The sequence below is a fragment of the Nannospalax galili genome, unplaced genomic scaffold (genome assembly GCF_000622305.1).
Source record: "Nannospalax galili isolate Female #2095 unplaced genomic scaffold, S.galili_v1.0 scaffold1316, whole genome shotgun sequence".
Classification (NCBI taxonomy): Eukaryota; Metazoa; Chordata; class Mammalia; order Rodentia; family Spalacidae; genus Nannospalax; species Nannospalax galili.
The window spans coordinates 804,779-822,037 of record NW_008337765.1 but is presented as its reverse complement, the minus strand read 5'-3'; the positions used below and the strand labels follow the sequence as shown (position 1 = coordinate 822,037).

Here is a 17,259-nt window from a genome sequence, read left to right as displayed (position 1 = left end):
TGAAAATTATCACCACTGTCTTCGTTTCCTCTAAACAAACATTTCAAATAAATTTCCTTTATTTGAATTTCTTGGCAATGAATGTCCATACTTGCAGTAATGGCAGCTTTGAGTTCATCCTTTAGGTTATAAGCAAAACCCCAAAAAAGTGAATAAAGAAAATAGGTATAACCTAGTTTATAATATAGACCATTGAGCAATTTTATTGTGCAATAAAAAGGGAACCTCCGCCCCCTTCAAAATAGCTTTTCCTCAAAATTATAACTGCTTTGTTTTATTGAATTGCTGAAATTTAATGGTTTAATGGGTGGAGGCATGAAGGAAAGGCTGTAAAAAAACGTGAATAATGCTACACAGAGCTGTGTGGAATCTGGAACCCGCCTCCTTGTACAACTCTTGTTAAACACAGCGTGATATGTATCTGTCATCTATTTAATATGTCTTAATTCAAATATAGCTCCCTGATCAATTTCTTTTTATGGAAGCCTTAAAAAAAAAGACTTTCTTAGGAAATAACAGAGATTTGGGTGGTGAGTGCAAAGAGGGATATTTACAAAGTGAGTTTAATGAATATTGCAAATTTATAACCAAACCCAGACCCTAAAAAGATAATTGACTCAGGTAAATCGACTTGAGATGCTAATTTTTAAAAGAAAGGACTGGGAGCAAAATTTCAATCAACACCAATAAGGCGCCAATAAACCGCCTGCCAATTAAACCTGAGAATAGGCCTCGCTACTTGGGCATCAGGAAGGCTCGCAGTGGATTTCCGGGATTGCCTTTCTTTATAAAAGGGCTTTTTATTTTGTAGACGCGCTTTTTGTTATTGTGATGACCTGCCTGACCCCAGGTGCGTAGTTTCTTTTTCAAGCTATTTGGGAGCCAAATCAAACTCCTTTAAAACCCGACTTTCTAAGGATCCAATAACTGTGTCACACTTCCTAAATAAACACCAACAATTTCCAGGGCGTTGAAGAGCATAATGTGCTGGTTTCAAAAGCAGAGGACTAGAGATGCCCTGCTAATTCCTCTTCTGTGGATTTAGACCCGTAAAACGATGGTGGAGCTGGTTTTGGTCACCGAGGCCACATCCCAAAACTCAAGCCTGGTCTGCACTATTCACTGCAGAGGTCCTTGTGTGGTGGCAGAGTTGTAGCAAGCCTTGGAAATGACGGTTCTGGAGTCAGCAAGGGACTCTGAGGGCCTTGGATTTACAGACCTCAATGTTGCCCCATGAACCCCAACCTCCTCCAGCCCCTAAACAAAGGAGGGAAGTTGAGGGGTGGGGTGGAAGGCACAGTCAACTCCCAGATGGCCGGAACCAGCAGCCACGCTCCAGCCTAGCAGCCTAGAGGCCACAGAACCCGGTGTCTGGGGATGCAGTCGCTGGTGCTTAAGGCTTCCTGCTGCCGGGAGGGAGGGCTGCAGCTCCTAGCTCCAGGTGCCCTCCGTGCCTCACTTAACACAGCCAAGTTTCCTACGATGGGTGTGGGCAATTAATAAACTCTAAGGGAAGTGAATTGGACATTTCCTGGCTTTTGAGCCTTTGTTTGATTGTTTCTGCAGGCGGGCGGGCCAGGGGCACTTGGGGATGGTGGGATGGACAAGAAAGGAGTTTGGGGACCCACCGAGCTGTCTCTTTATTGCCCCTGCAATTGCTTTACGACTCGCTAGTCCCGCGTGGTTTCTGAGAGGCCAGCCTCCTTACAGAAGGGCTGGGTGCAGTACGGATTTGTAGAGTCTAGTGCCATTTGGGTCGAGCCAGAGGCGGGTTCAAGGGCGAATGAGGCATACAGAACTCCTAGGGAAAGACCGTTGAAGTTGGGCCGGAGTACCAAGGAGTGTTTAACCCAGGAGGGGTGGAAATGGCTAACAGCCACTAGGATAGTGGAGAGGTCCACTCAGACCTCCATACTAGTCGGAGCCAGAAGGGCAAGGAGGCCGGCAAACCTTTATTTTAGCGGAGCTTTGTCAGAGCCGGAAGTGAATGGAGACTACGGTTTCAATGGGTTTTACCAAATCAGGTTTACTAGGTCTAGGCAGCAAGGTCGGGAGTTGACTCTCCTGGCCCCATCCGTCTCCATCCTCTCCTGCCATGGACCAGATTCTTCATGATCGAGTCCTTGCCGTTCGAGATCTGGCCCGCGTGGAAGCTACGACTGGGCCCAAAGGCCTTGGGCTCAGAATCATCTTGAAATTAGCGCCTAAGGACTGCCTTTTTCTCAACCCCTGGACTCCTGCACAATCCTCGGCCTCCACAGATATGTGTGGGGCGGAGGGAGCCCAAACTGTATTTCATGCTAAAGTTTATGATCCCCGTGGCACATGCACGGACTTAATGGGGACAGGAAGGCTAAAGTTACCTCTATGCTCCAAGAGACTAAGGTGCTGGATTCTGGGAGGAGGATTGTTTCTCTCCAAGCCCTTTGGATAGTCAAAACTTGGACCCATCCTAGTCGACTTGACCTTTGTGGTTAAAAGCTGTTGAATGATCTATTCACTTTTCCACCACTAAAGAATAAGTTTATTCTTACAGACACAAATTCTGTCTGTGGTCAAATATTTCAATTTTATTCTAAATAATTTTTACACTCTGAGATAGGGGTTGCTAGAGAAAGGCCTTTGACCTATATTTGACCATTAGAATAGTTAGTTAGTTTCTTAAGAAACACATCACTGTGCTCAGAAGGTCCAAGCAAGAATCACAAAACACCCTTACAGGGTCAAGGTTCACACAACCACACAATATTTATTTATATTGGCCCCAAGATGCATTTCTCTTCATTACTTATGCCTGAACAGGAGATGAAAGAGGAGCAAGCAGAAGCTTCAAAGTATTTTTTATTTCAAATTTTGGGGATTGGTTCCCTGCCCCAACGCCCCTTTCAATATCTTTCACTTCAATATTTGAAGAAACTGTTGAGATAAATCAAATAGTGACACACTGATGGATTTACTTGTGTAAGCAATATGGTTGACATATGGCATTGTTATTTATGAATGACAGCATAAATTATATTCCAAAGTCTATTGCAATAATACTGCAGTTTATTGGAAAGCTGCTCTCCTGTCATCGGTATTAAACCTCCTAGTTTGTCTGGAAGCCCAATGGATAACTTCTAGAGAATAATTAAACTCATTCATGGAAGCTAATGCCTCCTGGTTTTTTGGTCTGTTTGTTTTTGTTTTGTTTTACAGCAGTGAAAACACTCATATCAGGAAAGAGGGGAGAAGCAAGGACAATTAGTTTTCTTTGGGGGAGGTCCCCAAAGTAGGGGACAGTTGACCACCAATGTAGGGGACCAGGTAGCTGATGGGTTTCTAGCAGCCTTTTGACAAATACAGAAGTCTTTACAGCCTTGTCAGTAAACTACTGGTGAGTACATATTTTATATTAAGATTTTTTTTTAATTAGCTCAACTACAGAACAGTAAATTTTAAGTGTAAAGGGTAAAGAAGTCAAGCAATGGAGAGGGCCTTGTCTTATGACATCTTTTCACTCATGCCCCCTTCTTAAAAATGGTATTTCATAGTTACGTTGGCTGAGCTTTTCACACCTTCCTCTTCCTTTACACTATACCTTTCTAAAGTCTTGACAAAGAACTTTTGTTTTATGTGGGTTTTGCAGAGGGGGGCTCCCAAGAGCACACATGTGGTCTTTCATGGGTCAAGGGTCATTCAACTCAGGAGTGGCTGAGAGAGCTGAGTCAAAAGTGACCTTCAACTTAATATCCTGTTGATGATCTTGTTGAATTTATGAGCCTGTGATATAGATGGTGTTACTGAAATTCTGTAAAATTCTGTCTTTGTCCAGGGTATAGAGAGGATGGACTCCATACTTATTTCCTCTGTTTCTTCTCCTAGCCCTTCTCCTTTTTTACTCCTTTTTTAAAATAGTTTTTAAATTTTGAGTATTATTGTGGTTAAGTGCCCCAATAATGTCCAGTCCAATGGATAGTCAGTTTTGTTTGTTTTTAGCTTCTCCAGTTGGGCAGAATATGCCTATGTTATGAGAGACTAAGGTGGGAGTTAAATGTAATGTATTTATGCTTATGCACACATCATACACGAGAACCCACTTGATACCAGTTAGAGACCCACAGACCCAAAGGAACTGCTCAGTAGCTCAGTGCTGGGGTGCTTGGTGAGATTTGTTTTAATTTTTCTTCTTGTAAATACACCATGAATTCTCCATCAAACCTTGATTCTTTCCATTTGGGGGTGGGGAGATAAACTCTCTCCAGGAGCCCTGGGAAGGAGATCCTCCTAAGTCACAAGCTCAGGTTGTGCCCCCTGGAATTTCTGTAAGACTTCAAAAGAATAATTTTGGGGAAACTTACAAAGAAAGAACATGTTTGCCGGGTGGTGATAGTGATGGGTCTGGGGAGTTTGATACTGCCTCAGAAAGGCCCTTTCAAAACCTGTTGAAAAAATGAATTAATTCACACATCACGCATAGCTCAGCCTTTCTTTCTTTCCCTCCCTCTTTTTCCCCTTCCTTCCTTCAGCTTAGGAAGGAGTCTATTTTGGAGGCAATAATTCTAAAAGCCTTTGCAATTTTTTCAGGTTCTTTCCCTCTCACTCTTTCCTCTTCCTTCCTTAAAAAAAAAATTGTCAAGAAGGAAAGGGTTTTTTCGGTTTGCAGAGAAATAAAGCACTTTAGAAAGGGGACAGAGACGTGACTTTGAACTTGGCTCAGCTCTTCTATGTCCTGCAGGGAGAGGAGAACTAGAGCCGGCAAAGAATAGCCAGGAGGGCCCAGCCCGCAGGCTCTCCAGCGGGATTTAAGGCATCCGCCCCACTGCCTGGCCACAGAATCCAGCACGAGTATGCGCCCAGCCGCGCCATCCTGAAATGCGGGCGCAGCAAAGGAGTAATCAAAGCGAAAGGAGAGAATAGGTCAAAAAGGAGAGGGAGGGAGGAGTGGGGAGGGGTGAGAAAGTGGGAAACAAGGAAAACTTGGAAGACTGGGGGCTTGAAAGAAGGAAGTAAGGTCTTTGGATGTGCAGGACTGTTATTCTCACAACCGATTTCTGGGTAAAATGCGGGGGGGGGGGATAATTTTTGGAGCACTCAGCGCCTCTCCAATATACATAGACGAATAAGGTAAACAAGTGTGAAAGACTGAATTAGGCAGCTTAAAAAAAAACGGATTGAAATCTTTCTGCTCAGAGATATTCTCTCTCCCCTACACCCCCCCTCCCCGCTACTTCCGGAACTATCCCACCTCTTCAGTCTTGGGAGCCTGTTTGGCACCTGCCCTTTAGTCGAGAGAGATGGGGTGTGGATGGAGCGATCATTTCCTCCTTCCAGCTTCCAGGAAAGCTCATTTTAAGACCAGAAGCCACAGGAGATAGCGTCTTCTTGTCTTGTCCCCCACTCCACACCAACCACTCCCCAAAGCAGGGAAGGGAGAGTACAGAGGGAGGAGGGTTCAAGGCCCTTATAGAAGAGGCTGTGGTCAGCAAGTACAGTTAAGCCAGACTCTCTTAAGGTGTTAGACGCTGGGTGAGCAGTCAGGAGATCGCAGATTCATCCAGGAATAGTGAGCAAGAGGAATCTTCCCGCGTTTTCGTTGATTTCATTTCAACATAAAATTTCGAAGTGTATGGCTATTCTCTTGCTCGAATTTCATTTCCATTCCCAGAGGTTTGTAAATAAAAGCAGTTCTCAGGCCAGCCAAGCGAAGACCGACTTTGGCCACAGGCCGTCCCTTCACACCTCCCGGCCACGTAGGTCCCTCTCGAGTTACCTCGTGATCGCGATCTCAGGGCTGTGGGACAAGGAATGTGCGAAATAGCCGGCCAGTCTGAGGCCCGGGATGCAGCGGGAAGCGCAGGGCCGAGGGGCTGGCCTGGCGGCACTGGAGGTGTAGCTTTGCGGTGGGCTAACCACGGTAAAGACTCCCAAAAAGAGTGATATTTACCTTCTAGAATGTTTAAACCCTGTAAGTCTGGCAGTTTCTTCTCTCGAGGCCTGATCCACAGTCAAACTCCGGCCTAAACCTTGCTTGATTTCGGGCATTCCACTTCCCAGCCCAATGTGGCAGTGGACACGGCCACAAGGCATCCACCCGGAGGGTGACACAGTCTTTAAATGACATCTAAACAACCCCCTGCCTCGCAGGGGGCCGCTGCCTAGGGTTTACTGCTGTAATCCGAGCAGGACGCGCGCTGCGGGGGGAGCTAAGCGCGCACAGGGGCAGGTGGGGACCATCGTGTGGGGTGGGAGCAGCATCTGTGAGAGCTTCCAGGGACTGGGAAGAAGGGGTCGGTTTGGCTTCATCTATGCCCACTCTTCACCCCGTGTTTTCAATACCTAAAAGCAAGTATATCTCGGTGCGGGCGTGGAGAGTAGGGGTGTGTGCCCACCCGGCAAGAGACCTGTTTCAGGCCTGAAAAGTCACCCCTTTCCCTCAGAGCCTCCTGACTGGTTGCTAGCCAGACCCGGGTCTCCCGAGGTTTCGGTGACGTTGGGAGTTGATAGGATCCCTAGGGGAGTCGGTGGCCTCCATGAAAGGACGTGGGCGATGGGGGCCGTCCGGCTCCTGGCCAGGATCTGGCCGAGGGAAACACGACCTACAGCCTGCCTCTGGGCTCCAGCGATCGCAGGCTCAAGAATTGGAGTCACAGGCCAGAGGCTCAGGCGAAGCGCCGCAGGCTGGCAGGCCCGGCCGGCGGGCACTTTAGTCGGCTGCCGGGGCTGCATGCCGCTCAGGGGGCGTTGGGAAGGCGGGGCGGGCCGGGCGCGGGGCGGGGGCGCGGGATTGACGAGGCCGTAGTGACCAATAGCAGTTCCAGGAGGGCGGGCGGGGCGGGAGCCTCCGTTAAAGGGGCGGTGTGACCGGGAGGCCCGGCCCGGATCCGGAGGGAGGGCTGCCGGGGCGGGAGATTAGGGGACGCGGGGGAGGGGAGAGAAAAAGGGGAGACAAAAAACTTAAAAAAAAAAAAAAGGCTGCTGCTGCGGCACCAGTGCCCACCGAAATAAACAGAGGCGGTGACGAATGCAGCCCACCGCAGCCTGGAGGGGGGACCCCACTGTGGCGTCCTGGCACTTGCTTGGACCGAGGACGACGCTCTGTCCTCGCTGGTTACAGACACCGACTCCCGGGCCAGTCCCCAGGGTCGGTCCGCCAGAGGAAGGAAACGAACGAGAGATCACTTTTTTATTGTTATTGTTTTTCTGCCCAGCCTCCCCCTGCTCCCCTCCCCCTCCTTGCATTCTCCCCTCCCACCGTCCTCTTCCCCCGCTCTTCCCCCGCCTCCTCCTCCAGCACAACTTAAAGAAAGAAGGAGCGTCGCTGCTGTTTCCTTCATCTGGGGAAATTCGTGGCCACTGCAAGTTTACTACTCGAGGCGCAGCCAATGCGAAGCTCAGAGGGCCGGGAAGGCTAAACGCTGCGGCCGCGGAACCGAACAATACCCGCTGCGCGCGGGGCGGCGCGGGCAGGGCCTCGGGGGAGGGAGCGGCCACCCCTGCGCGGGGCGGACGCGGGCTGGCCTCCTCTTGTCTTTCCAGCGCCCCCGCCGCGATCAGGTGGAGCCGCGGGTGCTCCAGGCTCCGGCACTGGGCTCCCAAAACGGAGCTCGCCTGGTCCTCTGCAGGCTTGCCGGCGTAGCCTGCGCACGGCCGCCGCCCTAGGGCACGGTGGCCCTGCGGCCGCGGTGACTGCAGTCTGCCGGCACAGCTGAGCGCCGCCGGGCTCCAAGTCTGCCCGGCGTGCGAGCGAGCGATCGAGTGAGTGCGTGCGCGCGCGGGTGCGGCATCTTCTGCAGGGTTGGGTAACAAACAGCAGCACCAGCACTTCCCCAGAGACTCAAGGAGGTTGGAGGAAGCTGCTTTAACCCTTACACTGCCGCAAGGCACCAGCTCTTCCCTGAGGCTAGCTCTTGCTGCTCACCGCATGGTCTCTGGACTCTTCTCCTCCTCCACCTCTTCCTCCTCCTCCTCCTCCTCCTCCTCCTCCCGAGCCTCCTCCGCCGCCGCCTCCTCCTCTTCCTCTCCGCGCCTTCGCTCCGAGCTCGGCCACCCGAGGCAGATCCAGGCGGCGGCGGAGGCGGGCACAGAAGCGCGGCTCCGGGGACTGAAGCCGCCACCGCCTGCTCCCGGAGCCCGGCTTTCGCCGGACGCACCGTACAGATCGGGAAAGAGAACCGAGGCGGCGCGGAAGCGCGGGGCTCGCCGCGGCCGGCGGGGCGGGCGGGCGGGTGCGCTGACCATGCTTCTGGACGCGGGGCCGCAGTTCCCGGCCATCGGGGTGGGCAGCTTCGCGCGCCACCATCACCATTCGGCCGCGGCGGCTGCGGCTGCGGCCGCCGAGATGCAAGACCGAGAACTGAGCCTGGCTGCGGCGCAAAACGGTTTCGTAGACTCGGCCGCTGCGCACATGGGAGCCTTCAAGCTCAACCCCGGAGCGCACGAACTGTCTCCGGGCCAGAGCTCTGCGTTCACGTCGCAGGGCCCTGGTGCCTATCCCGGCTCCGCTGCCGCTGCCGCCGCCGCCGCGGCTCTCGGGCCCCACGCCGCGCATGTTGGCTCCTACTCCGGGCCTCCCTTTAACTCCACCCGGGACTTCCTGTTCCGCAGCCGCGGCTTCGGGGACTCAGCGCCGGGAGGCGGGCAGCACGGGCTATTCGGACCCGGTGCAGGAGGCCTACACCACGCGCACTCAGACGCTCAGGGCCACCTCCTGTTTCCCGGCCTCCCGGAGCAACACGGGCCGCACGGCTCCCAGAATGTGCTCAACGGTCAGATGCGCCTGGGGCTGCCGGGAGAGGTGTTCGGGCGTTCAGAGCAATACCGCCAAGTGGCCAGCCCGCGGACCGACCCCTATTCGGCGGCGCAACTCCACAACCAGTACGGCCCGATGAATATGAACATGGGTATGAACATGGCAGCCGCTCACCACCATCACCACCACCACCACCCAGGTGCCTTTTTCCGCTACATGCGGCAGCAGTGCATCAAACAGGAGCTCATCTGCAAGTGGATCGATCCCGAGCAGCTGAGCAACCCTAAGAAGAGTTGCAACAAAACTTTCAGCACCATGCACGAGCTGGTGACCCACGTCTCGGTGGAGCATGTCGGCGGCCCGGAGCAGAGCAACCATGTCTGCTTCTGGGAGGAGTGTCCACGTGAAGGCAAGCCCTTCAAGGCCAAATACAAACTGGTCAACCACATCCGCGTGCACACGGGCGAGAAACCCTTCCCCTGTCCGTTCCCGGGCTGTGGCAAAGTCTTCGCGCGCTCCGAGAACCTCAAGATCCACAAAAGGACCCACACAGGTAACCGCGGGTCGGGAATGGGAAGAGGCAAAAGCCGCACAGGCTGAGGGTATGAGTGTGTTTGTGTGTGTGTTTGTGATGGGCGCCAACCACCAGCCGGAGCCCTGGGATGGGAGATGTTTTGTGCAAGAGAGCTAGCAGTTTGTTTTTGTTGGAGAGGGATAGAGTATTATGGGGCTGGGTTTTTTCCATGTGCGGAAACTGAGTTTTAAATGATCAGTGTAACATGAAATGTATGCTTGGAGTGATGCAATTGCTTCTTTTGCTCAGCCCTGGTTGATAATTTCAATTCTAAATAGAGCACGCAAAGTAAAAGTGTTTTCTAACTCGATGCCCGGGAAGCGAGCCTAGCGAAGGTTTTGCCAGCTTGTCTGAATGTGCTTTTCTGCCTGTGTTGGAGTGGCTTGTGTGTTTTCCCGTTTCTTTTACTCAGAGTCCAAACGCCCTCCCCGGGACTGTTTCCCATTAACTGAATCTGATGTGAGCCGAAGCTGTAAAGCGTTTCTCATTTTTAAAGTGTTTTTAAAGCCCAACATGGGGTGGGTCGCGGGGGCTTTACGGTGGTTTCGCAGCAGTTTGTGAAATTCTCTAAGGGGTAGCAGAGGCTTTGCGATTCGAAACTCAACCCGGCCAGCTAGAGCCCCAGGCAGCACCGCCCCGTGGGGCGATCGCGTGAGAAGAGAGTGCCGCAAAACAACGCGCCTCCCGCCTCATAGATTATTCATCTATGACCAAGTCTGAGCCAAAATCGTGCCAGACAATTTCCTAAAAGAAAGCCAAATGTTTTAGCAACTTCCCTCGTCAATATTTACTCCGAAGTGGGGATGAGCCAGCGGCCTATTGTTCTCTTTTGGGAAGGGAGGTAGTCGAGGTGCGAGACAAGCTTTTAACAAGGTTTAAAATTTGAGAAATTTATTTGCATGAAATGCTCGCTTTGGAGTCCTGTGTCTGAGCGGATGTCTTTAAAAAACAATTTAGGTGCTAATGGAATTTAACGATTAAACGGTCCCCTTTCCAAGTGGTTCCACGTTTGAGTTCTCACACCTCTAAATGACTCCAAGCATTTGGAATCCTGGCAACAGGATGCTGGGACCGCCAGAAAATTAAACAGGGAAAATTTGAGGTTTTCCTGACTCCAACCGCCCCCCCCCCAGCTTGTGCTGAGGGCTATGCTCATTAGAAGACTGCTTTATCTCTAACATTTACTTTTTCTCCTCAACTTCCAAAAAGACTGCAACTTGTAAGATTGTGGATAGTTCAACCTGCAGAATTTTGGATGAAAAATACTGGCTCAGTCACTATCCACAGCCGGGTCCCCAAACAACGTAAAGCAACTCCAAACATAATTGCCTACTGGCCCCAAAGAGAAACCAACTGCAGCCCAGCAGCCTGTGTGATTTTGATAATGCCCCAAATATTTTGTCAAAATAACAGCTTCTCTGTGGGTAGACCAACTTGTTAGGAGTTGGGAATCCAAGAAGTCCTGTAGAAAGGCTTACAGGGCCAGGATCTACCCTTCCTCCCCCCCGCGCGCCCAAATCATGAATTTAGGGCGCCAGTCTGGAAGAAAGTAAATTACAAAGTGATGTTAGTTGGAACAGCGCTTCATTTCATCTTGGGTCTTCCGTAGGGGGACCCGAGCTGTTTCGAGGACTCGGCCCCTTCTCACCCTTCTGTCCCTACTCTGTCCTCGGGCAGTCTGGGTGACAGTTTTGGGGTCCTGGGTGTCCATACTAGCGCCCTGTTTGCCGTCCACAGGGGAAAAGCCTTTCCAGTGTGAGTTCGAAGGCTGTGACCGGCGCTTCGCCAACAGCAGCGACCGGAAGAAGCACATGCACGTCCACACCTCAGATAAGCCCTATCTCTGCAAGATGTGCGACAAATCCTACACACACCCCAGTTCGCTTCGGAAGCACATGAAGGTACCACCGCGGTAGCCGGGAGGGCTAGGCCGGGTCCACGCACCAGCTCCGCGCCCGCCTGGGAAGGTTCCCAGGGGACTTGGGATGCTCCTGGGGTGCTCCCCGCTCGGGGGACCCGGCCTCACAGCAGCTGCACTCACACCCAGTCCCCTCTGGTCCCCGCTCCCGGCTTTTGTCTTGCAGGTCCATGAGTCCTCCCCTCAGGGCTCCGAGTCCTCCCCGGCTGCCAGCTCTGGCTATGAGTCGTCCACACCCCCGGGACTGGTGTCCCCCAGCGCTGAGCCCCAGAGCAGCTCCAACCTGTCTCCTGCGGCGGCGGCGGCGGCGGCAGCCGCGGCTGCGGTGTCCGCGGTGCACCGAGGCGGCGGCTCCGGAGGCGGCTCGGGGAGCGGCAGCGGTGGGGGCGGCAGCGGGGCGGGCGGCGGGGGCGGTGGCAGCTCTGGCGGGGGCAGCGGGACAGCCGGAGGCCACAGCGGCCTCTCCTCCAACTTCAATGAATGGTACGTGTGAGGGGCCTGGGGGCCTTTCTCTCTGTCTCTGTCCCCACCTCGCCCTCCCAAAGCGCGTGCTGCCTCTGCTGAGGGCTCCTTATTGATGATCCTGTTGTTAAAATTATGAATCTGATTTTTACGGTGATGAAAAATGATTTTACCAGCAGAAGGGTTTTTTAAAGTTTCGTTTTGTTTTTTTTAAAGAAAACAATCTAGGCATGAAAAGCAAAATAATCTCTCTGGAGTTTCTGAAACTGAAGACAAAATAAATAAAAAGTGTAAAAAAAAAAAGTAAAACATAAAAATATCGAGTCAAACCTCCCTAGCAACCCCCCAAACCCATTTTACTTCCTATACTCTTCCCAGTCTTCTGAGAAACTGTACATAGTGGACTCCTTCCTTCTTTGCCGTGATTTTAATGGCTTCTTGGTGTATAGAAGTTTGTCCATTTGTAAGCTCCGGATTGCGTTCTTTCCTCCCTTCAACCCTGTACCCAAGTGATGGACCCTTTCTTTTCTCTTTAGTTTACCCAGTTTATTTTTTACGTAATGTGGAAGAAAATGGTTTATTTTGTATTGTGGTATTGAATATTGTGTTCCTTTTTATGAGGCAACTTGATTGTAAACTTCATGCAACTATAGACTGGAAAAAAAAAATGAGCCGTGCCAAAGTCTCCCTTCTGTTTCTTCAACACATCGACCCATACATAGCACACACATATCACCACCACCACCAACGCTTGTGAATGTATTTTTCTGTTAGCTGAGTTTACATGTGATGTTTTAGTGCTTTTGCAAGTTCAGTTTGTTAGTTCCTGTATGAAAGATTGTGGGGGAAAAATAAACGTGCCGTTAGCTTTTTCCGTAATAACACCCTTCTGTAAATACCCGTTACCATATTTATCCATTTGTAATTAAATTATGGTATTAACTTGCTACAGAGGAAACAATATTTATAAAGAATGTTTCTTAACTATAAATATGTACAATTGTGGGCATAAACTGTTTCAGATTTTTTATTTGAAGGTTTTAAGTGGTTTGATCATTTCTTGTGATATGTTTTGAGAGTAATGCATACAGAAATATAATAAAATGTGTTGAAACTGCATGAACATACTATTTTTTTCTAGCAAAGTTATTAAAGAGAATGGGCAGGAGGCAGTTTGAGGGATAAGATGGGTATGGATCAGGGTGTGTGGGAAGCATCACCTTGCATTCTGAAGAGGAACTGTGTATTTATGCACAGAAACAGGGCCAAACTGCCCCTTTGGCAGAAAGTCTCAAAATTATTTTCTCTATCCCTTTGTCTGGTAGCTGAGAATGAATTAAATTTTTGGAAAGACCCGGTGAGGAGTGGAGGCAGGAACCTTCAGAGTGTCTAATGGCCCCATTATCTAAGGGAATGCCTTTCTTTCTTTCAGCTATTTGGGCTGGATTTAAGAGCACTAAACATTTCCTTATTCTTTGTTTTCCTTCCCTACCCTGCCCCCTTCCTCTCCCTCCCTCTGAAAAGCTGAGGTACAGTTATTTTTAATTGCACATTTAAAACTGAGCTGAGTACTTTGTTTTTGAACTTGGCCCAGTGATTATAGTTTAAAGGGGCTTATTTCTACCAGAAGTTTTTTCTTGATATTTTAAGCAGAGTCTGCTCAGAAATCCTGCTTATCTTAAGCAGCTCTGCACCAATAATTGGGGTGGGGTGTTCAAAAGAAAGTAATCAATAGAATACATTTTGATTTTTTTTTTTTTTTGAGAACATCATAAATAGGGAAGTGACTGTTCTTTGGTTCCAAAGGGAACAGAGCCACTCCATGAACCCAGTAAAATGAAGTGGGATAAAATATAAAGACTAATATTGTGAGGTGGAAGCAAGTGAGCTGTAAGACCAGTCACCATGCTCCCCTCCCCCCACAGGAGTTGATATGAGTTTCTAAACAAGATGCTGTAAAGAAAGAAAGCAAAAATAATTTTAGTGATCAAAAGGTAGGAATGGGGGAAAATGTTTTTCAATTCCTTAAATATCAAGACCACTCCCTCCACTGGGTGTCCTTATAGCTCAGAGAGGACCCGGGTGATGGTGGACCTGCTTCCTTAGCAAAGAAAAGATCCGGGTGGTGGCGACGGCTGCCTAAGGGACGCTTCCACAGGATGGACCAACACCATAGGCGGACAGCCAAGGGAGACCGTGGTGGCTTCTACTTTCTCCTCGCCCTGGGCAGAGTCACAGGGCCAGGCAGGGCAGCCCCGAGGGGCGTTTGTAGAGAGGACGGCGCTGACCTCCCGCAGGCCACACTACCTGTTCAATGGCCAGCAAATCACTCCATCCAGCCTGACGCGTGTGTGCGCCGGTGTGTGAGGCTCACAGGGTGATAAACGCCAGGCTCGCCCTCCCCAGCGGCCCTGTGAGCTGCCTAAGCGCCAACTCCTGAAGCAATCAACCCTCTATTAAAATCAAATTTATAACCCCTAATAATATTAAGCAAAATTATTAAAATAATTGGCATATGTTACTGATCCTTGGGAGAGTTCATTGAACACATTATAAGCTGCGAGGAAAATCGTTTAGGGTTTTGCAAAGGCCTTCACCCCTGGGGGAGTAGGCAAAGGAGTCAGATTAAATATTCATCATCACTTGGACAAGAGGGAAGCCATTTATTCCAAACGTTTTCAACATTTTCATTTTGAAAATAGAAAATGTTGGTTTTTGAGACACTCCAAATCTAAGGAGGACTAAAAGGTGGGGGGCAACTTTGCCATCAACTCAAGGCCTTGGGGCCTTCTTGCTTGAGGAAAGAAGGGGCAAAATGGAAAACATCACAGGACTGAGGTAGTTTTGTTGCTTTCTAAATCTGTAGGAGAGTTCCCTTTGAGTCTAAGACTGATCTTAGTTTTCACCAGGAGAATATTATGTGAAAGGGCAAGGCAGGAAGATTACCGGCTGAAAGTGGTTTCCCAGCACACCCTAGGATGGACCCGCCCGTGGGAGCAGCTTTCCAGTAAAATGGCTCCCAGTCCTCGGCCCTTGCATCCCTGGGCTTTGTCCAAACAAGTCACCGACGGCGTGGCCCAGTTTCCCTTTCTGGGCTTTCTCGTCCACCCTTCGAATCTCACTCAGGAACTAAATGAAGAGAGAGGGACCTGTGAAGAGTACCGAAGGTGCCAGAATTTCTCCACTTAGAGCAGGCGCAGCAGTCTAGCACCTGGGCCCGAGCCCGGGTGGGGGAAGACTGGGGGTGCCAGAGCTCCACTTCCCTCACCCTCACCCCAATTCTAAACAGACCTGAACGCTAGCCTGCCCTTGCCTTGACTTCAGAGCCACTCAGCCGAAGCTGGCTTCGTCTCCAGGGCCCCAAGAGCTGTGCAGTGAATTGCTGCAGGGCCGGGAGGACCGTTTCTGCCGGCCACCGCCATCAACTTGAACTCCAACGCCGAAGCTCAGTCCACCAGTGAATAACTCCCCTCAACATGAGATTCGCTTTATCCGCAGGCAGCTGGAGCTCCCTCGGGCGGCCCATCATTATTATTATTAATTATCGTGATCCTCCCTGCATTATTAATGACCACAATAACTGGCCTGGATATCAGCTTCTCCCAATTCAGTGATGTCCTCCCAAGTCCCCGGCTGGGAGGAGGTTATTCCCAGTGCAGAGGCCGCTTCAGTTCTGCTCTGAGCGTGAGCAAGGGATATTGTTAAAGCCGGGCCCTGCGGGATGCGAGCAAAGGAAACGTGTCCCTGGCGCCCGCACACCCATCCCGACGCTGTCCAGGGCCCCTTTCCTCTCTGCCGGCACCTTCGCTCTTCCTCCACCCCACCCCCTATCCCCTTTGTCTCTTTTTCAGACGGATGTTTTCAGTCTCAAGTGGTTTTATCTTCCGCACAAAACCCTGAGATCAAGGGCAGATCACAGGCTGGACCAGGGCCTGGGGTTTCCCTGGATTCTGTACTATTTTCCTTCCCAGTGTTGGCTAGGAAGGCCTGGGTGCTCAAAAGTGATGGGTCGCTTGTCTGGGTTGGCAGTACTAAGGGAAGTGTGTCCCATTGGGTCCCTGGTGAGTTCACTGATAACACAAGAGACAGGAGACTTGCGGAGATTTCCCAAGTATCCACGAGGAACTCAGGTCCTGCCCTCCTCCAACTTATGCCACGGAAGGCAATTCAGGGGACACTAGGACCGCTTTCAAAGTTTAAGAAATAAAGGCCTCAATAACTCTCCATCAAGAATTGATTTAACTTTAGATGATTTTTTTCATTAATTTTTTAAAAATTGAAATAGACACGTGCCTGGAAAGCGAAGATCCAAAGAAGGGATTCAATAAATACTTGTGAATTGATTATAGTCTGACACCCCTTTTGGGGCCACACACAGAAATGCTGAGTTCCAAGGCCTACTGCTCCCCCAGCAGCAGAACTGTCTCTAATTTTAACTGACTACCTTGAACTAAGGCAGAAGTCACCCTCCTTCCCTCCTCTCTTCAAATCTCCCCTCCCGCAGCTGACTGTTGTGAGTTTTTATTTTAGAGGAAAAAATCTAAATCTTTCCAGACTATATCTAATGATCAAGAAACGCCAACCTCAAGCCTATCTAGTTGGGTGCCTGAGGAGGAAAAAGCGAAGGGCGGGGCTGGGGGTTACAAATAAGACCTCCCCAAAGCCATAATTAGGGCAGCCCGAGTTCATGGTCAAGGCTGTGGGGTGACTGAGGCCAGAAGGTTCACCCCCCGCCTGGCCCCTGGATCATCACTGTCCAGATCTCTCTGGAGGGGAACTCCCGGTCAGGCCCACAGCTGCCCCGCCCCTACAAGGTGCAACATGGGAACCGTGGGTGCTGGGGCTACCTTGTGTCCCTCCCAAACCCCGTTTTCCTTTTGTTCTCAGGGCCGAGGAGTTTTTTTGAAGAGGAGACATTTGGCCTTGCCTTCTGCTTTACACCCTGTTCGGGTCCAGCATCACTCTAGCCCCACCTGGCTCAAGAGAGCCACCAGGCAAAGTGTGCAGAAGTCCCTGCACTTAGTATACCGTGCACCCCACGTAGACACAGCACAGGCACTCGACATCCCAACACACACCATCCACTTCCAAACGCTCACCTCCTGTGGCTTAGTCTGGGGCTTCAGAGATGCGAGTGGATGGCAGGAGCACTAGAAAGTGGTGTTCCTCGAATCCCATCTCGTCACCCCTTTCTATCATCGCTAGTAGGGGGCCAGGCCTGCCCTACATTCACCTAACGTGGTTTTGGAGAGTTCACTGTCTGGCCTTACTGGTGAGGCCCGCATCTTTGGGGTAGGGGAGGGGCTACCTGTAGTGGACGTTCCCAGGTCCATTTAGTGGAACTGTGATGGGCCACAGTGCCCTGCCCACCAGCTGGGCCTTCCATTCCCCTGGTGTGTATTTGAGGGGAGGTACCCCTGTCTCTACTAATCCTGGAGTAAGAAAAGGGCTTAGTACCCCACTCCCTAGTCCTTGCCTCAATACCACTCCTCCACAATCCACACATCCAAGATTTTCTTATTCGCAGAGGCTAAGCCAGAGGCCTTGGGGAGGGGAGCGCAGCTAGAGAAGGGA

The 17,259-nt window shown here is 50.8% G+C and overlaps 1 protein-coding gene across 1 annotated transcript; it reads left to right on the top strand.

Annotated features, from left to right (window-relative positions):
- The first annotated feature begins 8,216 nt into the window (after positions 1 to 8,216).
- Zic2 (Zic family member 2) lies at positions 8,217 to 12,803 on the top strand. The gene is made up of 3 exons (XM_008832721.2): positions 8,217 to 9,284; positions 11,043 to 11,206; positions 11,390 to 12,803. Exons 1-3 carry the CDS (start codon positions 8,219 to 8,221, stop codon positions 11,714 to 11,716), a joined length of 1,557 nt encoding a protein of 518 aa, XP_008830943.1. The 5' UTR covers positions 8,217 to 8,218; the 3' UTR covers positions 11,717 to 12,803.
- The last annotated feature ends 4,456 nt before the right edge of the window (positions 12,804 to 17,259 follow it).